Source organism: Dermacentor albipictus, chromosome 3, assembly GCF_038994185.2.
Source record: "Dermacentor albipictus isolate Rhodes 1998 colony chromosome 3, USDA_Dalb.pri_finalv2, whole genome shotgun sequence".
In the NCBI taxonomy this organism is placed as follows: domain Eukaryota; kingdom Metazoa; phylum Arthropoda; class Arachnida; order Ixodida; family Ixodidae; genus Dermacentor; species Dermacentor albipictus.
In genome coordinates this window covers 162,802,204-162,822,048 of record NC_091823.1, presented here as the reverse complement: position 1 = coordinate 162,822,048, position 19,845 = coordinate 162,802,204, and the positions used below count along the sequence as shown (strand labels likewise).

The window sequence follows — 19,845 nt, the reverse complement described above, 5'->3', positions numbered from 1 at the left end:
TTTAGCCTGGCGTGCATATCTAAAGGCCTAGTTGGCCTCATTGGCTGTAGAAGGCGCATGCAGTGTTTCAAGCTTTGTCTTTGCGAATTTCCTTTAAGGGCAAAAGTCACAGATCGCATGCGCAGTGCAAGCATTTCCGTTTTCGTTTAGGCGTCTCACGGCTGCAGCGAAGTGCTAGATTACGACGAAGATATAGCTGAATGATATATCTGCTGTCAATTTGGTGGCCGATATCGCGACCCTTATCACTGAGGCGACATTTCGACAAACTATTGCTGCATCTTCTGATCTGTGCGAGTGCTCGATGGGCTACGCACGTAAATAGGCCGCACGCAACGAAGTGACAAGAGCCAATACTTGTACGAAAGAAGGACAGTCGCCTAGGTGTGCAAGTCCAGGCCCATGGCGACAACTTCGACAGCCGAGACGGCTTCCGAGAAAAGAGGCGCCTTCGGCAGCGAACTTCACCAGACGTGTACCCATAAGAAGACTCGCGTATGTCGACTGCTGCGACACCTGACAGAGTGCAACAAGATCTTATGGCATGCGGGCTTGCAGCTACGAGAGGACGCTCGAGATGACCTTGGCGACGTCAGCATCGCGATGGTGCCAGTGCTTTGCCGCGGGTTTCCGTGTTGCCGTTCCGCGCTTCACGACGAGCAGGAGGCAGTGCATCTCCTGCGCTGTCTCTTGACTGTACACCGATGCATTGTTTCTGTACAGGTGAATTACTGCTTTGCGAAAAACAGTTCTCTGCTCGAATCCCTGGTGTCTTCGTCGAGCGTGAGAAGACTCAGCATCTTTGGCATCCCGAGCGACGAACGGGAAGCCCTACAGAATCTCGCCAACGCCATCGGGTCACAGGACACAGTCTCAGAGTTGGTGTTTCTGGACGGCTACGAACCGTGCGAGGTGAAAATGGCGATTCCCACTCGTCTGTTGGAACGGCGTAGTGCCAGGGTTACCAAGCTTGACGTCGCCGACTTGGAAATGAATCCGCGCATGGCCTGGAAGCTAATCGAAGCGCTCATCGCGAACGGCACCATCACGGAACTCGCCGTCGGCGCCAGCGTCTTCGCCTGCGGCCCCGCCATCAACATGCCATCGGAATTGTTCGCGCAGTATCTGGCCAAGGAAAATGCGACCCTCCGAAAGCTCATTCTGAGAGCGCGTTACTTTAGCAGCGCGTCCGGGCTGCGGACCTTGACCGAATCTATCTCCGCTATGACGACTTTGGAAGACCTCGTCGCGCAGTGGCACGCCAGAAGCCGAGACTGCTCGATATTCTCGACAGTGGTCAGCGCCAGCCGGTCACTTCGCAGTTTGAGCTTGCACCTCGCAGGCTGCTGCAGCGGACCAATTCCCCAGTACCGAGCTCGAGGGATCGAGGCGTTCGACGTTCGGCCCTGGCTGTCGGCGTTGAGGAAAAACAATGGTTTAAAGAAACTAGTCCTCGACATTCCGTGGTCCTCAACCAAGGACTGCTGTGCCTTACTGCAAGAGCTTCGGAGTAACGACTGCCTCCAAAAACTTATCTTGCGTAGTCTTCCCGACGACGGTGGTCTGCGTGAAGTTTGCCGAGTCATTCGGGACGGCGGCGTTAGCCACAGAGTTCACATCGAAGACCACCACGTTGGCCCCGATGACGTGCCAACGCTTTCCGATTCCAAAGAACTCGCAGCCGTCACGGTGAGTTCGCGACACTTTTTCCAAGACGTGATTTGTCTACGACGCGCTTTCGAAGTCCTGACTTCTTGCAAACACGTAACGTCGCTTTCTGCGCGTTGTGATCGGTTCACGGAAGACCTCTATGCGTCACTGACTGCTTGCATAAAAGGCGCAACCACTTTGAAAGAAATTAATCTGAACATCGAAGTCGACTGCTTCCGTGGAGAAAGAGACGAGAGTGTCACTAGGTCGGCCATGTTGGACTTGTTACGCGCATTGTCGTCCTCGCGAAGCCTCGCGAAGATTACGCTGGAGTGGACCATGCATCTGGGCGACGAGCACGCGCGAGCGCTTGCCGACGCAGTTCTCACCAACCGTCGCCTTTACGAACTCTCGCTCACGGTTGTTGACGAAGCTTTCTGTGCATCGATCCTCGGTCATCTCAATCCGGGCCTGGCGCAAAACTACAGCATCCTTCACCTGGAGCTTCCCATCAGCCCACAGTGTAGCGCTGAGATAGCCGCTGCGCAGGACATCGTCCGACGCAACTGCAGCCTCGTCGACCGAGCGACCAGGTTCGTGATGGGAGACCACGAACCGTACTGTGCGCGGGTCGTCGAGCTTGTCTCGTGGCACCCGAAGCTCGTCGACAATGTTCGTCGTATGGCAAACGTGACCGAAAACGAAGCCGCGGCCATCATCAGAAGTGCTCTGCGGCTTCCGTGCCTCACGGACATGCGCGAGTTCATGAAGCTCATCGGTGTCGTCGAGGATCGCGTTCAGTGCCACATTCGGCGGGACGGCAACACGCAGCTAGACCAACTGAACCACGACTGCTGGCTGAGCATCCGTCGGTACCTGAAGGTGGCCGACGTTGCGGATCCCTGAGGCTCGCTTACCAGGTCATTCTTGTGTGTGTGCACCACGCCGGTGGAACACCGTTGTGAATCATCTTCTTTAAAAAAATATCCTCCATTCGAACGGTTGCACCCCCAACCCTTGAACCTTCACCATGCGCCGCAGGTCTTTGCAGTCGTAAACTTTAGACTGAAACATAGATTTCCCGGAAAACAGCGAGTACCCTGCGAGTACGTGCGCTCTTGCAGCTTGTCCGTGGAGCAGGCGGCATTCACTTTTACTTGTGCGTCGTCAGCTGCAATCAGCTCAAGGCGCACGCACACGTGATGGCAGCCGTATTAACAACGAATGAGCCAGAAGGTACTGATACACCAGCCGTTACACCGCGTCATCTTGCAGAAGATTGTAGCCGCTAACTCAAAATTCGATGCAGGAGCTGAACTCGTGGTATGGCGAAATTTCGCCTTCGGAATTTTTCAGTGCTCTCTTGAACGTCATGGGTCAATGTACGGATGGGCACCACAAGAGTGGTAAAATGCTGCCTGCGTGAAACTTTTTTGTACTGCATACCACAAAAGTATATCACATGCGCATGCCACAAACTGTTAATGCGAGAGCGGCCATAATCTCGAGGACCTTTTTCCTCATTTCATCTTGCATAACTTCCAGAACCTTCATCAGCACTTTCATTCTATTCTCCTATATTCTCGACATGCAGGAGTCATGTCGAGGCTTGACAAGCCGCATCTACTCTGGTGGTTTCCATTACCAAAGAATATTCTTTTTTATTCCGTTTATTTTCATCCAACAACGAAAGACCGTTTTTTTTTCTTTGCGATGGTCTGATCACTCTTTTATATCTCGTCAATGCAAGCCAGCAACACAACGAGTATTTTATTAACTTCGCTTTTAACAGCTGTGTTATCCGCTATGACCTTGCAAGACTTTAGGATCGGACGTGACATTTGTCCTAACGCAATTGATCATTTTAGTTGCCTGAATAAAGAATTTTTAGAACTATTGCGTGTTGCTTACTCTCGAAACACATGAACGTGGCCTCATGGTGTTGATGGCAGCTTGCGTCACACCGTTCCAAGCGATTGCTTGAAGCAAAGCCAGAAACGACCACAACAATTTTAACAGATAATCTTTAGCAAATGTACAAGCTCTTGGTACCCACATGTAAGGATCGACGTCAGCTGGCAGAGGACCCAAGCTGGCGCGAAAGCGGTTTATTTAAAAGCAGCACATACAACTGCACGTATGCAATGGCGATAGCTGGTGTTCACTTAGGTGGCCATCTGGATAAACAGCAATATAGGCGCAAAGAAATCTGGTCTGTCAATGCCAGGAATGCTATTCGCATTAAACGTATAAGGACTTTAGTCCTAAATCCGTCCGTAGATGTTCTATGCAATTTCAATGTTTTCCATTTTTCTGTTGGCATCAAACAAACGCTTCAGTGGGACTCGTTGAACGTGCATGAAACAGCTCGACGAACATGAGAGAATACAGATTGCTCATGCTGGCGCTTGGCATTGTTTCTTAATTTGCGTTCTTTAGTATCTACTTAGCACGTACTATTATTAACCTAAATGGACTGACAACTGGCCCAAATGTTTTGCGATACGTTGCTACGATTCTAGTGATAGAATCCAGCAAGGTGTTCACGAGTTAAGTAGGAATTATGATTTTAAATTGGCAAAGAAAGCTTCAAAAACCAGTAAGTGGCGAGTCCTGGTGGTGAAATTTCCGTACTTAGGTATATTCTACAAGATTACTGTTCGTAAGTCGACACTCATTAAGAACAGCATAAGTACTGCTTAAAATTGCAGGTGTTATATTTTATTTCACTGGCGCTTTATTCTATGCTTTGGAAATCAAAGCGCACGCATGGGTACGGCAACACGCTTAAATGCGTATCACGTGCAAAAGCATGGTTCCGCTTATGATCCGATTGGTTTCGTTTTTTACGTCTTAAATATGAAAACAGTTTACTTATTTATTTATACATACTGCAGACCATATAACGTGGTCCAAGCAGGACGGGAATTTTTTTTTCAAATCACATTGAGTATAAGGGTGAACATACATTGTGTTTTATATAGAGAGTCAAATAAATAGCAAAAATGAACACAATGGGTAAATGTACACAATGCTACACGATAGCAAGACGATCGCGCTCTGGTATAGAATTCCATTGAGACACTGTGTGCGGGAAAGGAAAATTGATAAGCATCTCTTGTTGCGAAATATGGCTTAGATATCTTGGTTGTTGATTTCGTGTATATCTTGTTGATAGGGGGGATAAATACAATGAAGGTTCAATAGCGAATTTCTGGTTAAGGAGAGAATTCAGGAAGCCCAAGCGAAATGGCCTTCTTCTGTACTGAAGTGGGGGTATATTATTGGCTGTGATTAGTTCCGAAGGAGAGTCTACACGACGAACTTTAGAAAAGATAAATCGAACGGCCTTTCTTTGATGATGATGTTGATGAAAAACTTTATTTATCCCTCCTTAAAGGGAAGAGGGCAATGGAATAGAGGGTGGGGGGAGGAACTACTTGAAGTAGGCCTCCTTTATCCTCTCAGCCCACTCCAGGATGGCCTCCTGAAGATCGGGCCTAGAGCTGCGCAAGGCAGCCTCCCACTGCTCCTCACTATATATTAATTGCTTGAGGAAAGGGGGAAGGGGCTGCTTAGGGCACCCCCACATGATGTGGTTTAAGTCTGCTTTGGGAGAGACACAGAATTTACAAGAGGGAGAAAGGTAAATGGCGGGATGAATGCGGTGGAGGAGGTAAGGGGACGGGAAGGTGCGAGTCTGCAGCTGTCGCCACAGAACTTCACACCTACGCGGGGATTTGCCCATGAGTGGCGAAAAGGTTAAGCGGTCTAATCGGTAGTGTGTGCAGATGTCGTGGTAAGCAATAAGGCGATCCCGCGCTGCAAACGGCGCCTCCTCCATGGCGAGGTCCGACACATCTGATGCCTGAGCCCGGACAGTAAATCCTCGGGCACTTGGATGAGCCGCCTCGTTTCCGGCAAGGCCCGCATGCGCGGGAGTCCAGATTAATGCCACAGTTTGATGGAAAGGATGGGCCAAGAGGAGAAAAAGGGCTGGCTTAGAGACCCTACCCGCTCCGAAGTTATGTATGGCTGCTTTGGAGTCGCTAACGATAACTGATGAATTTGGAATTGTGAGGGCCAGGGCTATGGCCGCTTCCTCCGCCTCCTCCGATGAAGAGCCAGAAATTGGGGCGGCCGCAGCGACCTGGCCGTGAGAGTTAATGACTGATATTGCGTAATGATTTCTGTTCCCATATTCGGCGGCATCAACATAGAGCACGTCTTTAGAGGTGGAGAATTGTTTTTGGAGAGCCTTTGCTCGCTGCCTCCTGTGCTGTTTGTGATGCACAGGGTGCATGTTTTTAGGAAGTGGGGGGATGCAGAGGCTCTCGTGTATGTGATGTAGAATGGTGTATTTAGTCTTGATGAAGGGTGCCGGAGTGATAGAAAGAGTTTGTAGAATGTGTCGACCTGTTGCGGTGTTAGAAAGTCTGCTATATTGGGATGTGAGGTGGGCTTCTGTGAGTTCAGTAAGTGTGTTGAAAGTTCCAGTAAGCATTAGCCTTTCAGTGGAGGTACGTATGGGGACCCGCAGAGCGAATGTATATATTTTGCGTAAAAGAGTGTCGAACTTATCTGATTCTGATTTAAGGAAATGTAGATATGGTGTTGCGAATGTAATCTTACTGATCACGAAGGCCTGAATCAAGCGGAGAAGTTCGGCCTCCTTTAGTCCGCCATGTTTATTGGAGACTCGTTCTAGAAGGCGCAGGGTGTGATCGACTGTGGTGTGGAGTGTATGTCGGGTATATGTGTTGAGCCTATTGCTTTGAATGTGTAAACCGAGCACCCGGAGCCTGTCCACTCTAGTAACGGGGATGTGGTTTAGGATGACCTCTATACTAGAGATGTGTTTTCCGGCCCCCCGGTGGCATGGCAGAAGAAGTAGCTCGCATGTTTGAGGGGAGCATGCGAGATTCATAGCCCCGGCATGAGCCTCGACGGCGCCTGCTGCGGCCTGTAGAGTGTCTTGAATCTCTCCATCGGAGCCGCCAGTCGTCCAAAGAGTGATGTCATCGGCGTAGAGTGAAAACTTGAGATCGGGAATAGACCGCAATGCTTGCGCCATCGGCATCATAGAAAGATTAAAAAGAAAAGGGGACGGCACTGAGCCTTGGGGCGTGCCGTAGCTACCTAAAGCGTATATGTAGGTACATATGTACATACATATGTACATGTACATACATATGTACATACATAGGTACAAGGTACATATGTAGTCATATGTCTTTCCGCCAGCCCCAATGACATTAAGTTCTCGGAGGATGGCGGAATGTGAAACGTTATTGAAAGCTCCGTGGAGGTCCAGTCTGAGAATTGCTTGCGTATCTAGACTGCTATTGGGTGTAATGATGTCATGCTGCATTCGAAGCATGATATCTTGGCATGAGAGAGATTTTCGAAAACCTACCATTTCTGATGGATAAAGATTGTTGTCCTCCATGTATTTACTGAGTCGGTAGAGGATGACGTGTTCGAGTGTTTTACCTAGATAAGAGGTTAGTGATATAGGCCTGAGATTAGAAGTGTTGAGTGGTTTGTTTGGCTTTGGGATAAAAATTACCCTGGCATCTTTCCACGAACTAGGGAGGGTGCCAGTGTCAAAGCAGTGATTGAAGCACGCCGTGATGGCTGTGACAGAGTTGTCGTCTAGATTGCGGAGTATTTTATTGTTAATTAGGTCGGGGCCTGGTGCTGACATTGTGCGCAGGGTGGCGAGGGCATGGCGAACCTCTGCTTCCGTGATAGCGGCGCTAAGTAGCTCGTTGGGTTCGCCAGTATATTTTTGCATGTCAGACTTCTGAGCGGGAGGCAGATGTTTATGGCGGAGGTCGTCGAAGAATCCGTTGAGATTGTTTTTGTGTGCATGTAGCAGTTTGTTTATGCTATGGTTGTGGTGTGTGCGCGATGTGGTAGGGTCTAATAAGTGTTGCAAGAGTTGCCATGTGCGCTTGTTATCGGGGTTGTCATGCATGCTTTCACATACCTGGCCCCACTGCTGGCAAGCCAGTTGCGTGGCGTACTCCTGGATCTGGAGGTCTAATTTGGCAATTCTGAGTTTTAGTTTTCGGTTGAACCGTTGCCTCTTCCACCGTTTGAGAAGAGGCTGTTTGGCTTCCCACATGTGTAGAAGGTTGGAATCAACCGTAGTGAGAGCGGTTTCGGGGGGCAGAGTGATAGCGTGCGTCTGGGCGTCTGAGTGTAGTTGCTGAACCCATTCTGAAATGTCTTGAATGTTTGTGGGAGCAGATATCTGGCGGGCCTCTCGAAAATTGTCCCAATTGGAAAGGCTGAGGCGTTTGGGTGCAAAGGGTTTGTGTTTGAATTGTAGTGTGACGGTAATGATGTAATGGTCGCTACCGAGGTTAACTTGTAAGTTGTGCCATGTGACGTGTTGGATTCTTTGTGTAAGCGTAAGATCGGGGGAGGTGCCCTTAGCTACGCTATTGCCTAGCCTGGTTGGTGCATCGACGTCGTTATGTAATGTGAGTCTGTGGTCTTGATTGTGGATCCATAGGGCTCTGCCCTTGGGAGTAGAAACGGAGTGGCTCCACAAATGGTTGGGTGCGTTGAAATCTCCAAGGATAAGGAGGGGGTGGTGGGTGGCAGCGGCAATAGCTTGAGCGAAACGGGAGTCAAAGCGGTGATGTTTGTCTTGTGGACGACTATAGATATTGAGAATGTTAAGGCCAGGTGCATTATTTTTGCGAGGAAAAATTTCTAGAAACTCGTGCTCTATATCGACGCTGTCGAATTGGGAGTGATTGGCAGTGAGGTGCTTTTGCATAAGAATTGCCGTATCGGGTCTGGAGACCTTATTGTTCTGATAGACATTATAACCTGGGAAGCTAATTAGTCCGTGAGCTTCCTTAAGCGTAATGACAGCTGGGAGATAGAAGAGGAGGCTAGAAACTGCTGGAGGTGTGCTTTCTTTTTTCGAAACCCCCTACAGTTCCACTGCCACACTTCAAACTCGGAGCGGGTCGGGTTATTGGCCATTGTTAAGCGGAGCTGTTGGGGAGGCGGATCGAGCAGGTGCAACTATGTTAGGATGAGCCTTTCTTTGAATTCTTTCAAGTTTATCAATGTTACGTTTTCTGTAAGGGTCCCATACTATGCTTGCATATTCTAGCTTTGGTCTGACGTATGATTGATAGCATAGAAGTTTTACATTTGGTGGTGAATTACGAAGCTTGTGTATTAAAAACACAACTTTCTGAAAACAGAAGAACAAATGTTATGAACGTGCGAATTCCAGGAGAGGTGACCAGTGAACGTTACACCTAAATATTTGTAGCTATCGACATGGTTACCTGTAGATGAATCTAGAGAGTAAGCATACTGAAAAAGGGAATTTCTTTAGTTATAGAAAGGCAAACAGTTTTTTGTACATTTACGACGATGCCCCACTTGTTGCACCATTGGTATAAGTAATCTAGATTTATGTTTAGTTCTTGTCGAAAAGGTATGCTGCGAACTTCACGGAATAATATAGTCATCTGCGAACAATGGAATTTGAATAGTTGGAACAGTTATATTTACGATATCATGTCTGTTGCACAAAAAGAGCAAGGGCCCTAGCACACTGCCTTGGGGCACATCCGAGGTGACTGGTAAAAGGTGCGAATCAAAATTCTCGACTGTGACAAACTGCACCCGATTTCTCAAATATTTAGCCACCCAAACGACCAACACTTTCGGAAGACCAATGTTGCTTAATTTATAGATTAGTTTGTCATGAGCAACTTTATCATGTGCCTTACAGAAATAAAAAAAAATTGTATCTACCTGAATATTTTTATCAATACCTTTGGCAAACTCATGCGTAACAGTGACGAGTTGCGTCACTGTCGAATACTTCTTTCTGAAGCCGTGCTGCAAACGTGTTAATATGGAGTGCTTGTCAAGGAATTGTGTAATCTGAGTGGCTATAATATATTCTATAAGTCTACAACATGCGGAAGTTAAAGATATCGGTCTGCAATTAGATAGTAATAATCTGTCTAGTTGGACAGGAAACAGGTAACTAGTATCGGAGAAACACCTTAACACTTCGGGAAACACGAACCGCAGGAACATCGACTTGATAAACGAAATAATACTTTCTCATGGCTACGGCCGCGCCTGTCGTCTACATCTCGCTAATGCCGGCGTGTATTCGCTATCGCGTTCAACTATCACGGTTTCCAGCAAGCTTCCAGTGAACGCTACACCTTCACATCTTCACTGCAGATCGAAAAATGCGGGTAAAGAATGTTCCACGGCGTTTTCTTCGTTACCACTTCACGATTAGGCACTCTGACCGGTAAGCTTCCCATTGCGCTGAAAAAAAAAACCAAGTACCATGAAAATTGGCTGTCAGTCCTTTCAAGGAACCAGCCCAGCACCAACGTCGCATGGTGTAAACTATGTGGCATAGAGGAGAGCAACCGAAGCGTTAATACGTGTCCACAGACGAAAATGTGTCAGCAATTATATTTACTCACGCACTTGCCGTCACATCTTATATTTACTCATGCACTTGCCGCCCTTTTCCGGCAATGAATAGATACAAGAATTGTACCAGACGACTGGAAGATCGGTCGTATCACTGCCATTTACAAATCAGGTGACCGATCAGTGCCCTCAAACTATAGACCTGTATCCTTGACTTGTATTCCAGGTAAATTACTTGAGCATATCATATCTTCCGCAGTTATGAAATATTTATCTGAACATAACTTTTTCTTATAATCGGCATGAATTGCAACAAGGACGCTCTTGTGAAACAACTATTTGAACTTATAACTGATCTTCATTAAACTGTTCACGAGTCCATAAAAATCAATGCCATATTTAATGACTTCAAGAAAGCATTCGATAAAGTTTCCTATTCTCGCTTAATGATGAAACTTAGCTGGCTTAACATACATGGTAAAATTGTCAATAGGATTTTAAGTTTTTTAACCAATCGCTACCAATTTGTTTGCGTAAATGATCAGTTTTCCGCTTTAGCACAAGGTAAGTCTGGCGTTCCTCAGGGTCCCGTATTTGGACCAATCTTTTTCTTAATTTACATTAATGCCACCAGTAACAACCTGGCCTCGACATTTCGGTTGTTTGCAGATGACTGCGTTCTTTACAGACAAATTATCACCTCTGAAGATGCTAATATTTTACAGGCCGACCTAAACAAAATTTACCTTTGGTGCGAGCAATGGCAAATAAAAATTAATGTTTCTAAAACAAAAACAATGACATTTACCAGAGCCAGTGACGTTCACTTAGGTTCATATTTTATGAACAACATATGCATAGAAAATGTGCCTACATTAAAATACTTGGGCGATCATTTAACTTCAAACCTTACATGGAATGATCACATTGATGAAATAATTTCGAAAGCAAATAAAGCACTTGGAATCATCAGGCGAAATTTGCATTTAGCAAACCAGTCAACTAAATTATTAGCTTATACAGCTCTAGTTCGCTCAAACATTGAATACGCTTCCATAATATGGAATGCAAGAGACATACCTAATAAAGAAGCTCGAATCTTTACAAAATAAAGCAGCACATTTCACTACTAAAACCTACTCTAGAACATTCAGCTTCACGGCTATCAAAGAGTCCGTTCAATTTCCCTCTCTAGGAAAACGACGACTGTTACCACTGCTTCCCACTTCCACAGATTGTATCATACCCCGTCATCCTTTACGGCATCCCATATCAAAGTCCCGCAAAAAAATTTCCCCTGCCTCGACCATCCCTTCGAAGTGCGTCCCATGTTTGCGCGTACGAATATCCTTCGACAATCACCGCTCTTTCTTGCTATTTATCACTGGAAGAAGCTGCCAAAAGAAATTGCTTCTATACATGATCATGACTCATGTGTAAGTCATTTGAAGCGCAGTTTTACGCATGTTGAGTAAAAACAGAATGTTGTGCCTTTGACGCATTGTAAGTGCATCTACATGCCTTGTACTGAGTGTTTTTCTTTCTCCATCATGTATGGATTTCTTTTTTTCTTTTTTGCTTTTTTATATTTTCTTGTTGTTGTATTCGGTGACATTTACCACGGCGCTCTATATTGCCTTTCCCCCCTAATTGTGTTTGAACTATCTTGTTGTTAACCTCCCCCCCCCTCCCCCTACGTAATGCCCGTAAGGGCCTTTAGATTATCTGAATAAAAAAAAAAGAACTTATTACCCTCAGCCGGCGTCTTCACTCGCCTTGTGTTTTTAATTGTGATGGCGATTACATGGACACTCGAGCCACATGGGTGCCGTTGCAGTCAGCGTTGCCACTATCATGATTTCACGGTATCAAAGCGCACGTGTGGTCCTGTGTATGGAGGGCTGGAAACGAGGGTCGGAATGTCTCCTTAGGCGAGCAGAGCATACGTCTGGCGACAAAAGCGACGAAGTGGGCGGCACGGTGACTCATCCCCCGCACCATTTTTCGTTGCCGGAACAGGAGCGGCGTTGGCGAGGCACAAAGCAAGAGATAGACACGAGCGCTGACTCTCCTATTCTTGCAATGCGTTTGGTGTGGGCGGCTAATTTATCGGCGATAAAAAGGCGCTCGGTATTCCCCCGTGCTCTCTGCCTCAGATCACCTCCTCTCTTCTTCGCTATTGTCAGAGGCGCACTCTCGTCTCTTTCGGGCTTGCCCCGGAGCTGGCGCCGTATACTTGCATGCAGCGCGACAGGAAATACACCGAGTCGAGAACCCTTTAAAGGCCAACTCCGGCGATTTTCCGATGTCAAAGGATATCGATGAAACTCGCTGGGTACGTTTCTCTGAACACTTTCGGCCTGTCCTCAAAAAGCAGGTTTGAGAGCTGCACAGACTTTTTTATTTTTACGAATGAATTTAATTAATTGCCTCGGACACCGTACCTTACCTCTTCCTGTTACAGGCCATATTGTGCATGATGTCAGGAGTGTTTCATGCAGAGCATGCCGGTAAAATGCAGATAGCGACGAGAGCGTCGAGGAGTTGGTGATCGTGAGCTGGTGCCTGTCGTGAGAAGTTGCTGTCGCGAGAAATCACGTTCCCTGTCCACGGGCAAGAGATGAGACGCAAGTGGAGTTGCGTTATTAGCTGCACGAACTTCAGCTCTCGCCATCTGCACACAGTTTCAGCCGCTGCCGATCGCGTTCAGCCGAGGTTAAGCCTATATGTCACAGTCGCGTAGTTCATGCGTCTGCTGCTGGCGAATCGGAACGACCGACCTGAAGCTAACTAAGCCATCAGGATGAAGAAAACCCCTTTTTTAGTTCAGTTTTCACCACACGCGTTTGAATAAACCGTTTCTATTTTACTGCAGTGCACACACATCAAGCGAGAAGCGACTACAAGGAGCTGTGTCGACATACATTGCTGTTTTCGACGGAAAGCTGACAGCCGCACTCACCGTCACCTCCCCGAATTAAATTCGACTACGAACATGGGCAAATCATAACATGGGTGCATTTTTACGTACTGTGATGCAGACCCATTATTTAGCTTCTGAGGTACACTGCTTGCACGGTATGTCAAATTGGCAGCAAGCCATGCCCCTTCGATACAGCAGTGTAAACAACGAACTCGTGTCACCAACAGTGTCGATACTGGCTTCGGCGAATTGACCACTTGCTGAAGTCGGAGCGCCACCTAGCGCGAAAAACGCGAAGCGTGCGCCTCGCCGCTTGGTTGGAAAACATCCGCGCTCCAGCCATGCTTTGGTTACGTGGCATCGAGTGACGACGTTGTGTTCACGGAGCTTCAGTCACGTTTTGTGAAAGCGTCGACGCTCTTTGGTAGTTGCGCATGACCTGCTTTAAATATGATTGAAGAAGACTGCATTCCCTTGCCTTTTTTGCAAACTGGATGGACGACTGACTTTTCAGAGTGCCGCATAACGAGCGGCAATGCGTGGCGTTATCTGCACGCTAACACTTCGTCCGTTCGGCAGGCACACCGCGGATGGGCCTTAAAAGAAGAAGGTTACGTTAACAACATCAAAATTAACGTGAACACCGCGGACCCTGCACTTGGCCGCATACGAGCTACGCGCACGCCATCCATGAAGTCGGGCGTCTACGTGGTTACGGCGTGGTTCGCAAAAGCCACTGGCGACATTGCCGGAGCGCACTGCGAATGTGTGGCCGGGTGAGTACTTTCTGCCTCTAGCATTCCCCGAACTTTTAGTTATTGCATGGAACAGTAGATGTACTCGTACAAATATTCGTCTCGTGCTGTTTCGCCAAACTGCGGCGTTTCATGCTTGTGGTGTACGAAACCGTATCCCAAATAAATGCATGCGCTATATGTACGCGGCAAGTTATTCAGGGTGTTTTGCGAGCGCCCATGTCTCAAAGCATACGCCAACCTCTTTGATACGTTATATTAGCTTAAATATGGGCAGCGCGTGCGTCCGCGAGATAGTGCACTCCGGCTCACTCGCGCATGCTGATATCAAGGCAGATAGTTGGGCAAGTTGGTTCGAAGTCATGGTGGAAGAGAGCGCAACTTAACTGACACGTACAGAAAAAAACAATATGAGCGCAGACTCGCAAGTGGAAATTTATTGGAAACGAATGATCAAATCTACATAAAAGTACATAGACTGGCCGGCCTTCTGTTTGCGTCGTTTTTCACATTGCACTCAATCGTACTCGCATATTCTTAGATTGGCACAGTGCTTAAATCTCGTTTCAGAAATGTGAGTGCATTGACGAGCGCGAAGAAAAACTGCATTCTTTAGATTTTGCAGCCTCAGCGAGACCTGTCAGCACGTCGCTGGCCTTCTGCTCCGCGTTGCTGAACTGGGGGATAAGGAAATGGAAATCGCCTGCACGGACCAACCATGCAAGTGGATTGTTCCCGCAGAAGGTGTGGCACAGGTGTACCAATATTGGCACCTATTTAAGATCGCTCCTTTACGTTAGCATTTTGGCGCCTCAAACATGCAGTTTTGTACTGGATATTTACAAAACAGTCCATGTGTAGGAAGAAAACAAGTGAAAGGCAGAGTAGGTCCACCAGGTTAAGTGCCTGGTTGGCTACCCTGCACTTCATGTGTAAGCTGTGTTTAAGCAAACTCAAGAACAAGACATACTTTCACTGCACACACAATAACTTTATTCGAATGTTCGGTGTACATACAGTTTTATAGGTTGACCCCACCAAAATTAATTCCTATCCAGCACCGATAACTGCCATGTGAAATAAGCATGGGACGTGTGCTCTAAAAGCTCTAAACAAGCAGCATCAAGACATGGTGGTGAGTACAGTGCTGATAGAGCGGCAACAAAAATGTTATTACACACACACCAATGAACTTGGGAGCAAAATTCAAGTGTAGTCGTTCCTTTTTTTTCGGCCTTCTCTGTATGCAGAATCGCAAGGTACACAATCACTTTATATCAGTAGTCATGCTGCAATATTTCAGTTCTTCGTTTATATTTTCATAGAGTTAAAGTGTCAGCGTTGAATACCATTAATTACCTGTTTTCTTTCAGTTTATGCAGTGCAGGCCACAGATTGCATCCGACGTTATCTTGCATCCATTTTTCAGATGCTAAGCAACCTTATCAGATTTAGCATTGTTTCTTATAATGGATGCCTCATTGGTGATTACATATTTCATGATTAGGATTGTGGAGGTAGTAAGAATGTTGGTCAGTAAGTTTGAGGGTGTAACAGCCACTACTTCCTGCCTAGAGAGAGGTCAGAGGAAAGTAGTTGAAGTATCCCAAGAATGCCAACTGCATCATTATATTGACTGCTCAGCTAGGTTCGGCGTAACTGCAACAGGATGTCATGTGGGCCTTCCCATGTTCTGTGTATTAGGCTAGAGAAAGTTCGAATATGTGGCACTACTGAGCCACAATTTTTTTTTACTGTATTGCAGCCAAGAAACCTGCGCCAAGGCTGCCTTTGGTGGAAATCTCCTTCCAGAAGTACAATGTCAGCAGACCGCTGCATCAAAAAAGAAAGCGGCGATACAATCCATGTGGCCATCTGTCGCCCCCTACCGAAAATCAAGTGCAGCGCTTGGAGGAAAGCCTCTCGGAATGCTGCCCTAGCCTCCAAGCGGTACGCTACATGGGGCAACCGGCACAACAGCATGTACCTGAGCCATCGGCTGAGTTAATTGGGGATGAAGAAGACTTGTGGAGTGACAGAGTGCAAGAGCTAGTCAATGCACACATGTCATCTTTAAAGCCCATAGAAAAGGATGAACGTGAAAGAATACGTGCAAATACGATAGGGCAAGCAGATAACAAAAACTGGCATGTTGCCCACTTGGGCGGCTCACAGCGTCCCTATTTAAGCGGGTGTGCCGTTGTGTGAAACCAGAAAGTTCGCTCAAGACCGTGCTCTATCCAAGCGAAAGGGCAGCGTCTACTGAAGCAATGGTGTATGGAAGAGTGCATGAGAAGGATGCCGTCGGGGAATATGCGCTCCTCCTCAGGAGCCTAGATAGGCAGGTCACACTGCAGGAAATAGGCCTGCATATATACAGTGCTCATCCACTGCTGGCAGCATCACCAGACAGAGTTGTGACAGTGGATGGAGAGGAAGGCATTGTGGAAGCGAAGTGCCCGTTCTCTAAACAGGGACAGAGTATGGAGGAAGCCTGCAAAGACAAAAAATTCTGCTGTAGGCTAGAAAATGGTGAGGCAGTATTAAAAACGGACCATGAATATTATTTTGAAATCCAAGGACAGCTGGCCATCACAGGTCACAATTGGTGTGACTTTGTTGTCTGGTTTGGGCCCAATAAGATCCACCTTCAGCGAATACACTACAACAAAGTGTTCTGGGAGACCGAAATGCCCCCCAGCCTGCTTCGCTTTATGAGGCATGCCCTCATACCAGAGATCCTCACAAGGCTCGTGAAGCGGCTGAACAAGTTCTATACAAAGGGACAGTTTGTATCTCACAAAAAGCTGCTGAACGGGTTTTTTGTGTGTGACCACCATGGTAGCCTGGCGATGACTATCAGGAGGATAGAGGATAAAAAAAGCATACTGGATGCACGTGCAATGTTGTGACGCCTCAACAGCCGAATCTGCATATTGTATGTTGTGTTCATGTCGTGAGTAGGACAGTGCTCCTACATAGAGTGGGCTTTGTTATGGTTGGCATCTGACACCACGTGGCGAGAGGAATTTCATCCGACCAGGCTACATCGAAATGAGGCGTGGCTTCTCCTGCAATGATTAACGTCCTGCACCTCGCGCACAAAGAACTTTCTCTCACCGGACCTTTTACCAGGCCTCGTCGAAATGAAGCGTGACTTTCTAATTCGTCATGACCGTTTCGAGTGTGCCTGTCTGCCAGAAGCCCCGCAGTGTACAGCCTCTTTTGTGTGTGTGTGTGTGTGTGTGTGTGTGTGTGTGTGTGTGTGTGTGTGCGAGTTTAGAGAGGCCCTTTCCTCGAATTGGACCTAGAAGAGAACTTTCACGAACCCGCAAAGCGCAGAAGAGGCGGACTGGCGTCTACAATTCCGGGAGGCGGGATGACTTCTTCCTTCAGCAAGCTCGGTATAGCCAGAGGAGGAGGGGCCCTCTTCCTGTGCCTGTCACGTGACATCGACGGAAGCAAGATCCCGCCCACGATTGTAGAGAGGCTATTTAAGAGGCTCCGAAATGTACTTTTGATCACTTCATGCTCTTCTCGCTTTCTTTTATCTACCTTTGAATAAACCGTGGAAGTTTCGCACTAGAAAATCTTCTCGTCCTTGCTTGGTCGCCATGGTCTACCGGATGCCTGCAGCCCGCCGACAACGCCACGCTACCCAATAAGTAACATCGGTCGAGCTTCGATAGGCAGGCGCCACTACTACTCAGAAGCAGTACGATACGCTACCCTGGGGTATGCAACAGCTTCGATAGCCACTGCCTATATTGTAGAATAAACTGGTTGGGCATCTGTAGAAATATGTTGAAAATAATTGAAAGCTGTTTGTCCAATCGTACCTTCCGTGTAAAAGTCGGCAATGCACTGTCACGTCCCTTTACCCAGGAAACGTGTACCTTAGGGAGGCGTGCTCAGCTGCACTCTCTTTATCGTTAAGATGAACACACTACGTGCTTCACTACCTCCTGCAATTTTTTATTCCGTATACGTAGACGATATACAAATAGGCTTCAAATCCTGCAACCTCACAGTATGCGAAAGACAGGTGCAGCAGGGCTTAAACAAAGTGTCCAAATGGACAGACCAAAACGGATTTCAGGTCTACCCCCACAAAAGTTCTTGTGTTCTCTTCACAAGAAAGAGAGACCTGGTCCCAGATCCTTGTGTAGAACTGGGCGGACAACAAATTCCTGTCAACAAAGAACAAAAATTCCTAGGTGTTATTCTTGACTCCAGGTTCACTTTCATTCCTCACATAAAACATCTTAAAGAAAAATGTCTTAGAACAATGAGCTTACTTAAAATCCTTTCCCACACAACGTGGGGTAGCGACAGACAGTGTTTATTGAATATTTACAAGAGCCAAGTTCGATCACGGTGAGATTATGGTGCCGTAGTATTTCACTCTGCCGCACCGAGCGCGCTTAACATATTAGACCCCGTTCACCATCTGGGTATCCGTCTGGCCACTGGCCCATTTAGAACAAGCCCTGTTGAAAGTCTATATGTAGAGTCAGATGAGTGGCCACTCCATCTTCAGAGAACAAACATCAGCTTAACGTATTTTCTCAAGGTTCGCTCTAATAAGGAACATCCGTGTTTCGCAACTGCTAGCGACTTGACGTGTGAAACACTTTTTCATAACAGACCCACTATGAGACTTCCTTTCTCACTGCGTGCAAGAGAACTTAGCACGGAAATGGATGTCCCAGTTCTCGAACAACGTCTAATGCCTCCAGCTAAGCTAGTACCGCCCTGGGAGTGGCAACTGATAGAGTGTGACACATCCTTTGTAGAGGTCACTAAACATGCGCCAGAGATATATCAAAATGCACTTCTTGGAGCATTTCAAGAAGCTCCAGTACAAGTACTCGTGCACAGAGTTTTACACAGGCGCTTCTAAGTCGCATGCCGGGGTGTCCTACGCAGCCATTGGCCCATCCTTCTCGGAATCCGGTGTGCTGCACCCTGAAGCAAGCATATTTACGGCTGAGGCCCATGCACTATTGTCGGCTGTGAAACATATCAGAAAATCAAATATTCAAAAAACAATTTTATTTACAGACTCCTTAAGCGTCGTAAAAGCCTTGAAGTCACACTGTAAACACAGAAACCCCGTAATTACTGAACTCTATTCCATTCTCCCTAGAACGTATATGTCTAACCAGCATGTCATTATATGCTGGGTGCCTGGACATAGGGGCATCGAGGGTAACGTTCCAGCAGACCAGATGGCCACATCAATTTCATTGCATACAGTTAATCCTACCGCTTCGGTTCCTGTCACAGACCTGAAGCCTTCTTTAAGAAGGAAACTGCGAAACCACTGGCAACGTAAGTGGGACGCAGAAGTAAATAACAAACTGCACGTGATAAAGCCACAGCTAGGTTCTTGGCCCTCGGTAACAAAATCACGGCGAACAGATGTCCTATTCCGTCGCCTCAGAATAGGACACACATTTGGCATACATAACTTGTTACTCTCTGAAAATGATCCTCCCACCTGCGGTAGATGCGGGGAGAGGCTGACCGTCCTCCACGTCCTTCTGGAGTGTCGGGCAGCCGAATCTGAGAGAAAAACCCCTAGCATACCGGCAGCAGATCCCCCTTCATCCTGCCATGCTACTCGGCCCAGAGCCTTTATTTGACACCAACGCAGTCCTAAGTTTCCTGAAAGATGTTGTCCTGCATGTTTTTAGCCCCTCATGTTCGTAGCGGGTCCTCTCTTCAGAGGATGCCGCTGTGATAGCTCTTTGGTATAGCACATGCCTCTAGGTCCTTGTGTTTCAAGGGCTTTGGCGAGGCAGCAGTGCTCCAAGTAATTTTACCATCTCATATATTTTCTATTCTGCGTCATCCTTTTACGATGGATTTTAATGTTCATAGTATTCGTCATTTGTCATCGCCATAATTTTATAGCAAGTAGATTTTACGCACTTTACAGCGACTATTTTTAGGCCACTTTACAGCAGCCAAGTCACATCTTCCATAATACATCGTCAACATTACCAGTTGTCATGGCGGTCTTTGGCCAAACCTGGCCCTTGCGCCAAAAAACACCACACATCATCATCA

The 19,845-nt window shown here is 47.1% G+C and overlaps 1 protein-coding gene across 1 annotated transcript; it reads left to right on the top strand.

The window, feature by feature from the left end:
* The first annotated feature begins 312 nt into the window (after window positions 1-312).
* Window positions 313-3,545, top strand: LOC135905173 (uncharacterized). The gene has a single exon (XM_065436189.2). It carries the CDS (start codon window positions 403-405, stop codon window positions 2,554-2,556), a length of 2,154 nt encoding a protein of 717 aa, XP_065292261.1. The 5' UTR covers window positions 313-402; the 3' UTR covers window positions 2,557-3,545.
* The last annotated feature ends 16,300 nt before the right edge of the window (window positions 3,546-19,845 follow it).